This window comes from Chamaea fasciata, unplaced genomic scaffold (genome assembly GCF_029207755.1).
Source record: "Chamaea fasciata isolate MVZ Bird 193981 ecotype frontalis unplaced genomic scaffold, bChaFas1.0.hap1 SCAF_46, whole genome shotgun sequence".
Classification (NCBI taxonomy): Eukaryota; Metazoa; Chordata; class Aves; order Passeriformes; family Sylviidae; genus Chamaea; species Chamaea fasciata.
Window position 1 is genome coordinate 262,961 of NW_027094131.1, and position 14,927 is coordinate 277,887.

Sequence of the window (14,927 nt, forward strand, 5' to 3'; positions counted from 1 at the left end):
ATTTACCAGCTCAGGAGGCCACTGGTCCTGAGGACAACCTGTCTTAATTTTGAAAACTGAGGCAAAGAAGGTGGTGAGTACCTCAGTCTATTCCTCATCTCTGGTAACTCTATTCCCCACTGTGTCCAAAAAAGAATGGAGGTTGTCCTTGCCCTTCCTTTTGCTACTAAAGTATTTATAAAAACATTTTTATTGTCTTTTACAGAAGTGTCTAGCTGAGCTGCTTTGCTTTTAGTTGTTTTTTAGCCAGCTGAGCTAGCTAAAAACCAACTAAAAGCAAAGGAGATCTCTGTCCCGCTGTCTGTCCGTGCTGCAAGCAACACAGTCCAGGAGCAGAACGTGGAGGAGTGAGTGCAGTTTCTGAAAACAAACTTTTCCTTTCTCTTTCTCCCCACTTCACTCTCAGAACCAGTCTTAAAGGTGCAGAACACAATATCCATCATAAACAGAACAGATGATTGTTGGAACCCTGGAGGTGGAAAATTTCAGGCTTTCTGTGCTGAGAGGCATTGACCCTCAGGCAGGCACTACATTTGACTTGAGGCCATGGAACAGGTTCCAAAATTGAATGATAGCACTGGGCTTGTGGGTGTGTCGTTTGAATAGCATTGTGTGATCTCACAGGATGAAAACTTAGATTTGGGATTTTAGTATATAGTAATATATGGGGCAAGATGGAGGACTTTGGGCATTGTCTAAGTCCTCCTTCTTCACCTTCTTGCTTCTTCTTCATGGGTTTGGGGGGTTTTCTGTAACTGGGTGAAACGGTCCGCATTGCGGGCCTTGGATGGTCATCACTGGGTCAAAAATATAAATAATATAGATGTCACCTCATTATTGGGTGATTAACACTTAAATAACTTTGGAAATAGTTAGAGATACTCCATTTTACCTTCATTTTCCAACTTGCTAGTTAGAACTCCCAGCTCGTGAGACTGTAATATAGATAAGTAATAATAAACACCGAGTCCAAACACGAAACTATGACTCCCATGTATTAATCCCGACCTTGGCAGAGAAAAAGAAGCCTGAACCATCACAGACAACTGGGGATACAAGCATCATAAGGTCACCCTTGGACACCAAGTTAGTTCCTAACTGAGTTTTCACCTCTCTAATTTTCCTCCTGCATGACCTAGCAACATCCTTAAACATTTCCTGAGCAACCTACCCCTCTTTCCAAAGATGATAGACCCTCTTTTTTTCTCTTCGTTCCTGCAAAAGCTCCCTGCCCATCCAGGTCATCTTCCCTATCTGCTTGTTTTTCAGCATACAGGGACAGGCTACTCTTGTGCCTTCAAGATTTCATTCTTGCAGTATGTGCATCCTTCCTGCTCCCCTTTGCTTTTCAGGGCTGTTTCTCAAAGTACTCTCTGAATGAGTCTCTAGGCCATAGTCTGGACTCAGGAAGTCCAGTATAGAAATGTTGTTGATGCCCCTCCTTGTTTCACAAGGAACATAGAGAATTCTATTATTTCATGGTCACTGTGCCCCAGCCAGCCTTCAACCATCACATCTCCAACCAGCCCATCTCTGTTTGCAAACAGCAGATCTAGCAGGGCCCCACCGCTGCTCAGCCTGATCACCAGCTGTGACAAGAAGTCATCTTCCATACAATCCAAGACACTCCTAATCTGCCTCTTCTCCATTATATTGTGTGGTTGCCACTGAACCACCCACCGATGATGTTGCCCTCCAATGGAGAGTTTGCAGTCTTTAGGCTGTTCTGCTTGTGATAGCTCCACTGGGGAAGTCTTTCTAGGAGACTACCTTTCTAGTTAGGGTTACCAAAGTGTTGCACTCCCATGGAACTCTGCATCACTGTGTTAATTCATCATCCCCTATTGGCTATTTTCCCAGTTCCTGGTTTTTACCCCAGTTTATTGATTCATTTTCGATCTACTCGCTGATTTTCGATCTACTCTCCTTCTCTCAATCTTAATCCCCACTGGCCAAGTTCTGTAACCCCACCCCCTGACTTCCCTATATAATCCCTGCTCCCCAGAGCTCTCCGGTTCTTCTCCCCTGAGCTTTGAGGAATAAAGGCGGCTTGCTGAGGACTAGAAGACCCCATCACACCTCTTTATCTCCTGTGTTGCTGTTGGGGGTTAGGTTTGTTCCTTCTTTCTCTAAAGAATTTTTTCCCCACAAGTTACCAAGGAGACCAAGTGTTGGATACTTGAGAGTACTTAACCGAAACAAAGAGGTGGACAAAGGTGGAAGGGGGAGATAACGCAAGTAAAAGACAAAGCTTGAGGCAGCTGCGGGCTTTTCTTTTTCCGGTGTTCGGGGAAAAAGAGAACGGCTGTTGCTGGCTGGAAGAGTTTCACTGTGGCCAAAGGGATCCAGTCCTGAGAAATCTACTATCACCGGTCCGGCCTGAATCCGGAGTTTTCTCTGCCACCTGCGGGAGCTGGTCCAGGCCCTGCCTCGCCTTCGGCTTCTTCGGCGCTGCTCCTCTTGCTGCAGCGTGACCCTGCACCCCCTGCGCTGCCGGGACATCCTGCCCCTGCCTGCCGGGACACCCTGCCATCCCAGCGACCAGCCCGGGACTTTTCCACTGTTTCAGCTTGGTGCTCTGAGGATCCTGCAGGGACAGCGAAACCAAACTGCCCTGGGTTTTGTGAAACAAAGCCCTCAAAGTTCTTGGTACTGTTGTCGTTTGTCATTAATGCTGTAGTTGTTTAGTGGGGGGGGAGTTTTTTTGTGTTTGTTTGCTTTGTATTACATACTAATAAAAAACTGCTATTCCTATTTCCCAAATCTTTGCCAAAGAGTCTCTGATTGTAATTTTACCTGGCAGATACCTGTCTTCCCAAACCAAGACAGTCGCCCAAAGTGGCAATCATGGCTTAGCTGCCTAAGCAGCCTTCACAAAAGATCAAATCACTAAGGGCAGGAGTGGGCCTGTGCCTGTGCCGAACAAGGTGCCTTTGTAAAGGCGCTTCAGGCCAGGAAGGTCATGGCACCTCAGCACTGCCGCTGGTCCACAACAGTGTTGAGTTCCCAGCAGATATCTGGCAGGTTAAAGTCTCCTAAAAGAACAAGGCCTTGTGATCCTGAAAACATCCTCCAGCTGCTTATAGAATAATACAACCACCTCTTCATCCTGGTTGGGTGTTCTGTACCAGACTCTCACCAGAATGTCAGCCTTATTGGCCCTCCCCATGATTCCTACCCACAGGCAGTCAACCTTATTGTCAGTAATCTCAAATTCAGTGGTGTTGAGATCCTTCCTAATATACAGAGCCACCTCTACACCTGTTCTGCCTCTCCTGTCTCTTCTGAAGAGCTTATAGCCATCCACTGCAGCGCTCCAGTCATGCGAGTCAATCCACCACCTTTCCATGATGGTGATTATGTCATAGCTTTGCTCCTTGTACACAGGCTTCCAGCTTCTCTTGTTTCTTATTACCCATGCTGCGTGCATTAGTGTACATGCACTTCAGCTGGGTTGCTGACCTCACCCCTGGCTCTGGCTTACCACCCTTGGGCTCATCTCTGGATAGCCTGGCTTCATCCCCTTCCCCCTTCAAAATGAGTTTAAAGCCCTCTCAATCAGCCCATTGAGAGCCCATCTAGCTCATAGGCTAGAATCCTTCTGCACTTGTTAGATGGAGCCCCTCTGACTCTAGCAGGCCTGGGGCTGTAAAAGTTACCCCATGACCTCTACTGGGTATTGTTTTCTTGCTTCTTATAGTCATTAGTCCATAGTTTTAGTGAGTTTAGTTGCTTTAGTTTAATTTAATTAAACTTAGCAGTACCTTAAACTGAACGGCATTTAAGTTTATTCAACTTCTAACTTCAGTTAAACAGTTTAGCAAATTCCTGTAGTAAAATAGGATTCCTGTAGGATTTACTCCACCACAACAGTAACTGACTCAGGCCTGACTTACAAATCTAAAGTACTTAAGAATCCAGGAGAGCAGCATTTCTCGCACATTTCCAAAGGCACATTCATATGGCCACAGGGAGCTCATTTTGAGGAGGAGCCTGCTGCTTTCTGCCAGTTTTTAGGGGTTATAAATGGCTCTAGGTGATCCCCTGCACTCATTTTGGGAGGCTGGGTATACCCCATTTCTCCACTGATGGCTGATGGGGGGTTATAACCCCCAATTTTTGGGAATTATAAATGGCTTCCCATATTTGATGGATGGGGAGTGCCCCCTTTCTCCAAAATAGCCCTTGACCAGTCAAAGAGCACGGAGGTGCTGACTTACAAGTGTTCAGGCAGACACACTGTACACAAAGCTTTCAAAGATGCTTACCCATCAGTTTCATTCTGACTCATCAGATGCCATGGAGACATGCAGAGCCCCAAGCCCCCCAAAATTTTCCAGCCAATCAGAGCTTTTCTCGATGATGACTCCCGAGGTGCAGTCCTGCAGCGCCCGGCGCTCCCCACAAGAACTTCACCTGCATCCCCACCTCGCCCCCAGCCCCCCTGAGAATGGAATTTGGGGAGAGGGGAGGAGCCCGGGGTGGGGGCCCCCGCACTGTCCCGGCAGGGCCGAGTGCGGGCGGGAGCCCCGCGGGGCCCGGCCCTGCCAGGGCTCGGCTGGTGCCCCCCGCCCGCGCTCTGCACTGGTCTGAAATGGTGGCTCCAGTGCCGCACGGGGCGGGGCCGCTCGGCGAATCCCCCAGCGCACAGCGCGGCTTCTTTGGGGCTATCGGCACCTGCCCGGCGCTGGAGATGGGATGTGTGGGGGCAGCTGGGTCTCTACTAGTGACACTGATGATGCTGGAAGACCCCGGCTGCGGGGGGAAGGGGGGGGGGCTGGGAGAGGGGAGGAGAGGAGGGCAGGACTTGGGACCTCAAATTTAGCAAACGCGGGAATGGGACATGCAAAATGAACAGGAGGGGGCTGGGACCCCAAAAAAACAATCATGGGTGAGGGGTATTGCGGACGGGGGGGATGATGGGAAAGGGAAGAAGCAGTGGCAAAAGCCGGTGCTGGGAACCCCTGATACCAAAATTGGCCGGAATAAACTTTGTAACACAATTTGAAGCATCAGAAAGTAGGCAATCCTTATCTGTGCAGGGCACAGAGGAGGATATTTCTTTATTGGCTGTGTCCTGATGCCTTACAACAAGGCATTCATTCCATCATGATAATACACATTCATTAAAATATGTTTCTTATCTAATACATAAACATCACTATCCTAAAACTATTTCACATACATCCTCCTCCTGGAAGGCCTCGTACGGTCCTGGAGGGTCAGCTAAAGGGGCCTCTGGTGGTTGTATTCCCTGAATGCTTCAATATAAAAGGTGACCTTGCCTTGAACTTTTTCTGTGAGCATGTGCTGTTGGTTCTTTGTTACATGACTTGCAAAAAACCCCACTGTGGACCTTTCTATCTATTTCTACACAGGTTCCACTTATGTTTATCATCCTGTGTAAATACTCTAACATTCTTTTATCTTATTTGCTAGTTAGTCTTTAAGCTCTATTCCACAACTTTAGGGGAACTAAGAATTTCTATTCTCTACGTTATTTATCACGACCACTCCACAGCACAGCCCAGCTGCTTTGGGGTGTCAGCACCTGCCCGGCACTGGGATGGGGCACGTAGGGGAGCTGGGTGCCGTATTGGTGGCACTGGTGGTGCTGGGAACCTGACCATCCGTGGGGTGAGAAGGGGCATGGGCGGGGGAGGGAGGGGGGAAGAGAGTTTGGGGCTCCCAGCTGAGTGAAAGGGGAGGTGGGATGCCCAAAATGAATAGGATGGGGCTGGGACTCCCAAAACCAAGCATGGGGGTGGCAGGTTGAGAACTGGGGGGATGATGGGAAAGGGAGGAAAGGAGGGAGCTGGGATCCCCGAACAGAGCAGGAGGGGGATGGGACACACAAATTGACTTGGGAGAGGTCTGTGGATTGGGGGGAACGGTGGAAAAAGGAGGTAAAGAGGGAGGGAAAAGGTGAAGCTGGAATGGAAGAAGGGCAGTCCCATGGGTGTCCACCTTTATCGCCCAGCACTTAAGCCCTGGAGTGAATCCCTGGGGCTCTGGGTGGGGAGTGAGGGGGCAGATCTACACTAACGGGATTGTCCCCTGCGTCTATTCCTGATGGGGTTCCCCCCAGCCATCAGCCAGTGCTGCGGCAGAGGGGATGAGAAAGAACGGGGAGGAAGAGGAGAGAGAGAGGAGGAGGAGGAGCAGGAAGAGGAGGAGCATGAAAAGGAGCAGCAGGAGAAGCAGAAGGAATACTGCTCGCTGTGTCCACAGCCCTCGCGGCCCCAAGAGCATTGCACTCCCTACATCCCTCAGGTGACTGGGGAGGGGGAGTTTGCCCCAAATATACTGGGGGACTCTGGCAGGAATGTTTTTGGAGGGGTGTTTTGAGCTTGCAATTCTAGAATCTAGCCACAAATATCTTTGCAGTTCCCTGAGAGGTTTTCTTGGAGGGATTGGGGGTGTGGTTGGAACTTGCACAACTCCAGACATGAGCCTCGAATTCCCCTTGTGGGGACATTGCAGGGGGCATCCATGTAGCGACCGCTCAGTACTGGCGGGGCAGGACATCAGCTCTGGGAATCCCTGGGAGAGCCAGGGGAGTGTAACATGGAATCCCTGGAGTGTGGAGTGGAGAGGGGTGATACCGGAGTTGGAGGACCACCAGCAGCCTGGAGGGCTGGAGGAACTGAGAGATGAGGGAGGGCCAGGACGCCCGACCCTGAAGGGGTAGCAGGGAGAGAGAGGAGCCTCAAGTGCCTGGAATGAGGTGAGCCTGAAGAGGGCGACCCTGGGATGACCTGGGACCTGAAGCAGAATCAAGGAAAAAGGAAACCCTGGCCGTCCCAGCATCCTTAAGCAGGTCTCCAAAAGAGGAGAGATCAGCAGGATCCATGGGGACCCCAGAACTCCGAAGGAGGGAGACCAGCTGGGGGGGCACCTGGGAAGAGTTTTTCGGATTGATCCAGGAGGATATGGAGCAGCATGAAGTGACCATTATCCCCATCTGGTTCTCTTGTGCCACTGGGAGGAAATAGGGGATAATATGAAGCCTGGGAAGGAGGGAGGGAGGGGAGGGGGAAATGAGTTTTACTAGGATTTGTTTTATTTCTCATTCTCTTGTTGTGATTTGACTGGACATAAATTCAGATCATTTCCCCAAGATGGGTCTGTGGTGTCCATGGCAGCACCAGGGGAGTGTCCTCTGCCTGCCCTGATCCGAGCACAAACTTTTCCTTGGGGGTTCTCTGCCCTGTCTAGGGCAGGAGGGCACTGCTGGAGCAGCCTTCATGGCAACCAGGCACCCGGCCAGGCTCAAACCATTGCATGTGGCACATGTAGCATGTGAATGTTAAACATAAATCTTAAAACAAACAAGAGGTTCTGGAGGGTATTCTCCACCCCTTTACCTTTCCTGGGAGCTGTAGGGCAACACACTGGGCACAACAACCCAAACTGCTGGAGCACAGCCAAGTGCTCTGACTGTGGCTGTGAAGTCTTTGCCCTCATTCACAGCCTCAGGAATCTGTTTCCAGTCTCCATGAGCTCATATTTACACAGCACGAGGGATTTGGTTCAGTGTCCGTGAGCTTGGCTGTGAGGGTGAATTCTGGAAAAGCAGCTTCTCTCTGTAAAATCTGGGGCTGGTTGAGTTGGCACAGGCTGGAAAGGTGCCAGGGATGGGATGGAGCCGAGCATCCAGATCATGGCCTCAACTTTGGGGGGAATTGAAATAAATGTAGCAAGTTAACTGATAAACCAAATGTAGCAAATTAAAGAGATGGGAATAAGTCCCAGAACTCATTACTTTTCAGATGGTTTTATTGAAGCTTTTGCCACCATGGGGTTGTTTTGAGTGTCTGGATGTGGTTTTTAGGTGAGTTCTAGTTTTTGCTGCGTTGTAAGTGCTATTCAGTGATTTTTGGGGTTTTTTTTCCCCTTTTAGCCCCTTCTAGCTCTTGCAGCAGTGTCTTTGTGGTGGGTTAGTATTTGGGGCTCTCAGACCCCTTGGTGTAACCTCAGGTGAGCAAAGCCACCCTGAGCAGACACAGGTGCGTCCCTTCACAGCTGCAGGGGAGAGACCCCCTGGCCCCAGCATACTTCTGCCCTCCCCAGCTCTGTTCCCTCTTGCCCCTTTGCAGGTGTGAGGGAGGAGAGGAAAAACCTGCATCGTTCTTCTGCTTCCAAGCCCAGAGATTATTTATTTAAACTCTTGTTCTGGAGGGGAGTTGGAGCCTTTACCTGGAGCAGAGGCTGTGCCTAGGAGTGGGAAATGTCTCTGTATGGGGAAGTTTGGTAGGTTTCATCACCCCTAAATCATCCATGGCACTTGTGGCCTGTGGGTGAAGGGGCCAGAGGTGCCCCTGGGAGAGGGTTTGTGAGCTGGTGCCTCCTCACTGCAGAATTTCCTGAAGCAGCTGCTTTGATCCTAAACAGGTGTGTGAGTGGGTGGGAGTCAAGACATCTGGGAGAAAGGAAATGAGAGGAAAAGCTTGGAGGGAGAGAAATTTCTGTCCCTTCATCCCCTTTTCCTACCTCTTCCCCCCCCCACCAGTTTTTCACCCCAAAATGCCCCAAGCTGCAGCAGGAGGAGGTGGGGGGTTGGGGACAGTGACAAAACACCACATCAATTAAACCAAAAATTCAAGCATTTGGAGGGGAAATAACCATCCTTTTGAGTCTTACCTTTGCAGACACAGGCAGATGGTTCTCATATGGAAAATATTTACCTGGGGGAAGTACCAGGTGCAGAGGCTGGTAATAATTTTATATACAGTGATGACAAAAACGTCTGCTGGACATTGATGTGAGGGATTTATATAGTTGTAATAAACATAGAAAAACTTTGAAGCTGCCAGTGACTTGACAACAGCATCCACAGGTATTTCCAGTCTGTGTCAGGCAACCCTTGTTCTGTTTCGCTGGGTTTTTTTTCCCTTATAAATATTCAGCAAATTGTTCCTGTGGGACCAGCTTTGCTTTGCTCAGGAGAGCTGTGACTACCCGAGAGGTTGGGAGGATTATCAGCTTTTTGTGTTTTTATTTTAGGAGCACTGGAGCATCCTGCTAAATCCCCAGAAGGGAGCAGGACCTGTTTGGGCCCTGTGATCTTGGTGTGCTGTCCAAGATTACCTCGTGGCAGGAGGAGCTGAGGGACACTTGTGTCCCTGGAGGGTGCCCCTGGTCCCCTCTGTGGCCCTGGGAATGGCAGAAGCCCCTTATGAAGAAGGTACAGAGGCATCATCCCCTGCCCCAGGAGCTTCACAAGCTGGCCTGTGCAGGGTGGGGAATCAGGGTTGGCTCAAATGAGGCCATCCAGCACCTTCTGGGGTGTCCTGGGTGACCTGGAGTGGGGGCTGGGGCTGAAAACCCTTCTGGGCTTGTGCAAGTCCTTGAGACAACACCTTTCCAGGGTTGGTTGAGGTTGAAGCAGAGTTGAAAATCCAAGCAAGTCCTGGTTTTTTGAAAGCGGAAATTGTGTTTTCGTTTCTGTCGAAAAGGAACAATGGTGCCTGACTGTCCTAGGAGGAAAATATCCCAAATCAGGCCTTTCCCACTGCCCACTTCTCAGTGTGAGTTGGAATTCACTTTGTTTGCACAGGTGGAGACTCTGCTGCTGTGATGGAGCTGCTGCAGCAGAGACCAGAGGAAAGGACCAGTAAGCCCCAGTTTGTTTGTGGGGATGTTTCAGGATATGGCTCAGTGTGTTGGAGGAAACTAAAATGGTCAAAGGGGCTGGAGGAGGGGGAGTAAGAAATGTCAAAGTGCAAGCTGAGGGTCTGGGGGATGGTGCCCATTCCATGGTGGAGGGGGCACAGAGGTGATGCAAGGCGGTTGCACAGCCTCAGTAATTCTTGGAAGCAAATGACAGCACTGGGATGCCCCCTGGACAGAGCTTGTGTACCTCTGGGAGCCTCCAGTGTGTTTTGGGGCTGTGTTGGAAGTTGTTGAAGGCACCCAGAAGGGAAATGTGAAAGGTGGGAGAACGTGGGGTGCTCTTCATGCCTTTCCCACGTGGTTTGTCCCAAGATTTCAGCCTCAGGTGCACCAGAGACAGAAAGGTGACCATTGCGGTCACCGTGCTCGCCGTGATGCTGCTTCTCACAGTCGCCATCATCGTGCTGGCGGGTGAGTGGTTGAGGGTGCAGAAACCACCCAAAAGTCTCCCTGGAGAAACCCCCCAGCATGAGTCACTTGGGCATGTTGTGCTTATTTTCAGCTAAGAAACACCCACCCTGCACTGCTCCCACTCTGCCAACTCCCAACTGCCTGGAGAGTGGGATCGGCTTTGGGAGCAAGTGCTTTTACTTCCTGGAGGAGGAAGTGGACTGGGAAGGGAGTCAGCACTCCTGCCTCTCCCGCCAAGCCCACCTGGCCACCATCGATACCAAGGAGGAGCTGGTAAGAGAAACCCCTGAGGAGGTGGTATGGAACAGGCTTTGTGGAGCACATTTGAAAATTGCAGGAAATTGCCTGAAGAGAATGGCATGGAGTTACCTGTAATCTTTGCTTTCCCTCCCTCCAGCATTTCCTCCTGCGCTATGGGAACTTCATGGAGTACTGGGTTGGTCTCTGGAGGGAAGGTTCTGGACCTTGGAAATGGCTCAATGGTTCCCTCTTCAATGCCCTGTACGTCCCATCTTCTGGAGGACAAAACTATGGCCTGGGCTGAGCCAAGGCTGGGGCTGGATGCAGGAGGCACAAGTAGATATAGATCTGGTGAGGTGGGAGCAATCAAACACTGCTTTCCCTAGTTGTGCCAAAGCATTCAGACACCATGGACTGGTGGGATGCAGATGCTGATGGGAGCTTGGGTGCATCCCTGGATGAATCCCCTGGGACAAAGAACATGAAAATTGAGGAATGGAAGGTTTTGGCTCTGCATGGGGATTTTGCTTGGGAGGTTGGTCCCTGCTCCTGCAGCACTGTTAATCTCCCTGGAAGTGGGAATCCCTCCCATCCCAGCTGTGTCCCATGAGCTCTAACTTTGCTGTTGATCCAGGTTTGACATCCAGGGCAATGGCCACTGTGCCTACACGAACTCCCACAGGATCAGCAGCGACAGGTGCTCTGAGATGAAATTCTCCATCTGCAGCCACCTGCAGAGACACCCCAGTGAAGGTCAGAAGGATCCAGAAATCCTGAATTTCACCTGAAACCTCCCTCTTCGCAGACATCCACTACCAGCTGCTGTTAACCCCACACAATGTGGTACTGAGTCCTCATTGTTTGTATTTGTTTAAATTTTAGCTGGAAAACAACTCACAGATTGGGATGAGTCTGTTTGCTGAAACTCTGTCAGTTGAGATAAGTCCATTTGCTTAAGTGAAAACCAATAATTGTGCAAAAAAAAAAAAAATCAAAAACCTTCACTCTGGAGCAGGAGATAAAGAGGCAAATGGCGAAGGAGTTGCATGGGAGAAGTCTATGGAGGACTGACACCTTAGAAAGAATCCCACCCTGGAGCAGGGCAAGGACTCCTCTCCCTTTTGGGGAAGCAGCAATATGAAGTGACCATAACCTCCCTCCCATTCTCCCTGCACCAGTGGTGGGGAGGAGGGTCGGAGTTGGGGATAAAGTGAAGCCTGGGAAGGAGGGAGGGGTGGAGGAAAGGAGTTTGATTAGGATTATTTTTGCTTGTCATTTTGCCTTTTCTGGAACACCAAGGGCAACAGCCCATGCACAACAGCCCAAACTTCTGGAGAGCAGTGGCTCTCAGCCAGGCCATGTTCCCTGTCTGTTTCATGTCCCCTGTCTCTCCCGTGATCCCCAGCACTATGGGGCTGGGGGCAGCAGCGAGACCCAAGATGGTCCTGAGGGAGAACAACCCTGAGCCCCAGCTGAGCCAGTTCGCCCAGTTCCACCCAGAGAGCGCCCAAGGTCCCTCCCAGAATGGGCCCTATGGTTCCCAGTCACCCCCAGTATGGTCCCAGTAACTCCCACTATAGTCTCAGTCACTTCCAGGATGATACCACTGTGATCCCAGCATGGTCCCAGGGGTTCACACTCACCCCTAGTATGGTTCCAGTCACCTCCAGTATGATTATTCCCACTATGGCTCCAGTCCTTCCCAGTATGATTCCAGTATGAGCCCAGTCACACTCAGTATGATGCCATTTGTTCCCAGCATACTCCCAGTTGCTCCCAATAACACAGTATGCTTCCAGTCATGCCCAGGTACTCCTGGTATTATTCCAGTAACTCCTTTTATGGTTGCTCTATGATCTCAGTCACTCCCAGTCTCTCCCAGTATATCCCAGTTACCCCCAGTGTGTTTCCAGTTGCTTTCAGCAGATTGCAGCATGATTCCAGTTGCTCTTAGCCACTCCCAGTCACCTCCAGCATGATTGTGTCTTAAGTGTAAAAATATTGCCGCTTGAAACTTAGACCTGAAATATTTCCAACGGAAGTTATAAATCCCAGTAGACTGTGGGACAGCAGCTTTTCCTAGAGGATGTCCACCATCAGAAAGACTTCATCAGTGTAACTGGGTACTTGGAACTTTGTCCTGTGCCACTCTGGGATGTCATGAAACAGGACTTCACCTGCCACCCGCCCCATCATCCTCTGCCTCAACAGCTCCTTGGACCTTGTGTCCACCAGAGCAGACGCAAAGTGTTTCTGCTGCTCCTCTCTTTGCACAAATCCACAGAGAGCTGGGATTTTTCCAAAGTCTTCTGTCTCTGTTGTTCCTTATTCCTAAAGAACCAGCACTCCCTTCTGTTGAACACCGTCAGTTCCAGCAATGGCCACCAACTCCCTTTCTTGCTTAAAAATCTTGAAACTGCTCCTAAATGCTGCTCCCTTCAGCTCTTGGACAGCTACTCTGTACACAGAGCTGGGAAAAAAATCCACTGGTTGCTTCTCATCGGGGAAATGCTGCTGGAGTTAGAAGTGTGTGGGCAATCTCTGAGCATCCATAGATTTTTCAGAAGTCTCTGCCTGGCATGTGCAGAGTTGTTTTTTGTATAGAAAGGATGGAGAGTGCAAACACTTAGTGTGACACTTTCCCTCTCTGTGTTTGTTCCCTGTCCATGGATACAGAGACATCCAAGAGCCCCTGGCACAGACAGACCCTTCTGTCCCTGGGTAAGGGAGCACAGTGGTAGCTGGTAGGCAGCAAGTCCTGGACAGTAGGTGAGACCTGCCTCCAGCCCTGCCAGGCCCTGCCAAGGCTTAATGCCAGCTCCCCTGGAATGGGAAAGCCCTTCAGCCTTGTCCCTGCCCAGAGGAGCAGTGGTGGCCTGGCAGCACAGGTTGTTCTCCCCACAAGGTGCACGAGATGAGAACACAACCCTTACGAACGCTGCCTGGAGTGCTCTGGGTGCTCTCCAGGAACCTCAGCTCTGGCAGCTGCTCTGGGACCATCCTCTGTCCCAGGCTGCAGGGAATGCAGGGGGAGCTCTGCCCTGGGGCCGTCCTGCAGGGTGAGCTGCACACAGGCAGGATTTAGTTCTCACAATCAGCCAAGCCAGGGGTGCAGGGCAGCTTGTCCAGCCCAGCCAGCATTGCTGTGTGCTGGGCTGTGGCGCTGGGGCTCCCCATAGTGGGGGCAGCATTTCTGGAACACAGGAGACAAATCAGCTTCAGCCTCAATCTTGCTGAGTTAGGGGGGTGGGCTGGAAAGAGTGGGGAGGATAAAGAGCAGTGACAGAACTCATCCTACTGGAGGGACAAGGAAAAAAGTGTGGGAACACAGCACTGAGGACAGCAGAGGGCTGGAGAGCAGCTCTGATGCAGTAACTTCCCCCAGCACCCCTCAGACATTGCTGTTGTGCAGCCAGGGACAAGCAGAGTGGAGTAGCCCAAGCCCTTCCTTGCCTGCAAACCAAACAAGCTAGTGCATGGGTTTTGGAGTTCCACCTCTGCTTTTCCCATGGGGTTTTGTTTCAGTTGGGCTGTCTGTCCCCCAGCCCAGCAAGTGCTGGTGACACAGAGTCCTGAGCAACAGGCAGTAACCTACTTTATTGTTCCAAGCTTCTTTTTTGTAGCCAGTTTGAATTCCCTGGGCTTGGAAAGCCTATGGGCTGGAAATCTCTGCAGCACTCACATCTCTGGCCCGTGGTGTGTCTGCATCCAGGGCTTAGGTAGGGAACCTGAAGTCTTTTGTTCCCCCAGGGACTTCTAGAGCAAGCCAGGTCAGCCGAATTGGGTCTGTTATGATCAGACTCATTATGTTCAGCTGTAAACCAGCTGTACCTCGCTACATCTCCTCCCTTTGGTTTTATTAAATATGCAAATTGTTTTATGTTATCCCATTTGCAAGGGCCCTTTTTGCAAGTAGGATAATAGAAGACAGCATGGGTTTAATTTGTATGTGGTTTTGACAAACTTAATTCTGCTCAGCCAGTGATGTGTCCCATGTACCACTGAAGCTGCAGCACTCACTTCCAGGAGTTGTCAGGCGAGATCACAATCTTCCAGGCTGGCGTGTTACAGGTTAACTGCTTATGGTTCCAAATTACAACTTAACACTAAAACAAGAAAACATTCAACTTTTAGAACTGTAAGAAAAACCAATTAACAGAAAAAAAAATGTAAACAGAAAAAACACTTTGTAAACAAAATACCAGTTTGCAAACAAATAGAATCCTTAAATAAAATGTCTCTTTAAGAGTCCCAGATTTCCATTAGGTAGGTGAACAAGTGGTTTCATCACTGTTCCACACATGGCTCCACAAAGTTTGTTGAACGGCTGAGTTGTGAGCCATTTCAAGGCTAATGTGGAATACTTTACGCCCTCTAATACAGTGGCGCCTGTCAAAAATCCATTCCCACCCGCACTCACCATGCAGGTAGAACATCCCTCCCCCACAGGTTTAAGAGGTGCAGCAGTCATGTATGGTTGAATTGTAGCTGTTTGTCCTTCAGAATTTTTTACCAAAATAGGCTTGCTGCTCAAACGGCTTTGTGTGGTTTTTCCAAGGCCAACAAGAGTGGATCCCGCAGGCTTGGTGGGCCACAATGGA

General features: G+C 50.2%; 1 protein-coding gene across 4 annotated transcripts; it reads left to right on the forward strand.

The window, feature by feature from the left end:
• Positions 1–5,513: 5,513 nt before the first annotated feature.
• Positions 5,514–11,223, forward strand: LOC136303997 (C-type lectin domain family 2 member B-like). Of its 4 annotated transcripts, XM_066207655.1 has the most exons (9): positions 5,514–5,637; positions 6,089–6,273; positions 7,773–7,834; positions 9,007–9,187; positions 9,560–9,616; positions 9,988–10,086; positions 10,178–10,359; positions 10,484–10,587; positions 10,961–11,223. In XM_066207655.1, the coding sequence occupies exons 4-9, from the start codon at positions 9,163–9,165 to the stop codon at positions 11,112–11,114; spliced, it is 621 nt and encodes a 206-aa protein (XP_066063752.1). In that variant the 5' UTR covers positions 5,514–5,637; positions 6,089–6,273; positions 7,773–7,834; positions 9,007–9,162; the 3' UTR covers positions 11,115–11,223. The 4 variants fall into 4 exon arrangements, with proteins under 4 accessions (XP_066063752.1, XP_066063750.1, XP_066063751.1 ...); XM_066207653.1 differs by lacking the exon at positions 7,773–7,834; XM_066207654.1 differs by lacking the exons at positions 5,514–5,637; positions 7,773–7,834 and having other exon boundaries at positions 5,807–6,273.
• The last annotated feature ends 3,704 nt before the right edge of the window (positions 11,224–14,927 follow it).

Bases quoted from the DNA above. Each gene is read 5' to 3' on its own strand.
- LOC136303997 (XM_066207655.1), top strand. From the start codon at position 9,163: ATGGCAGAAGCCCCTTATGAAGAAG. The intron at 9,188-9,559 runs GTACAGAGGCAT...TTGTTTGCACAG, and splicing joins AGAAGCCCCTTATGAAGAAG to GTGGAGACTCTGCTGCTGTG. The intron at 10,087-10,177 runs GTGAGTGGTTGA...GCTTATTTTCAG, and splicing joins CGCCATCATCGTGCTGGCGG to CTAAGAAACACCCACCCTGC.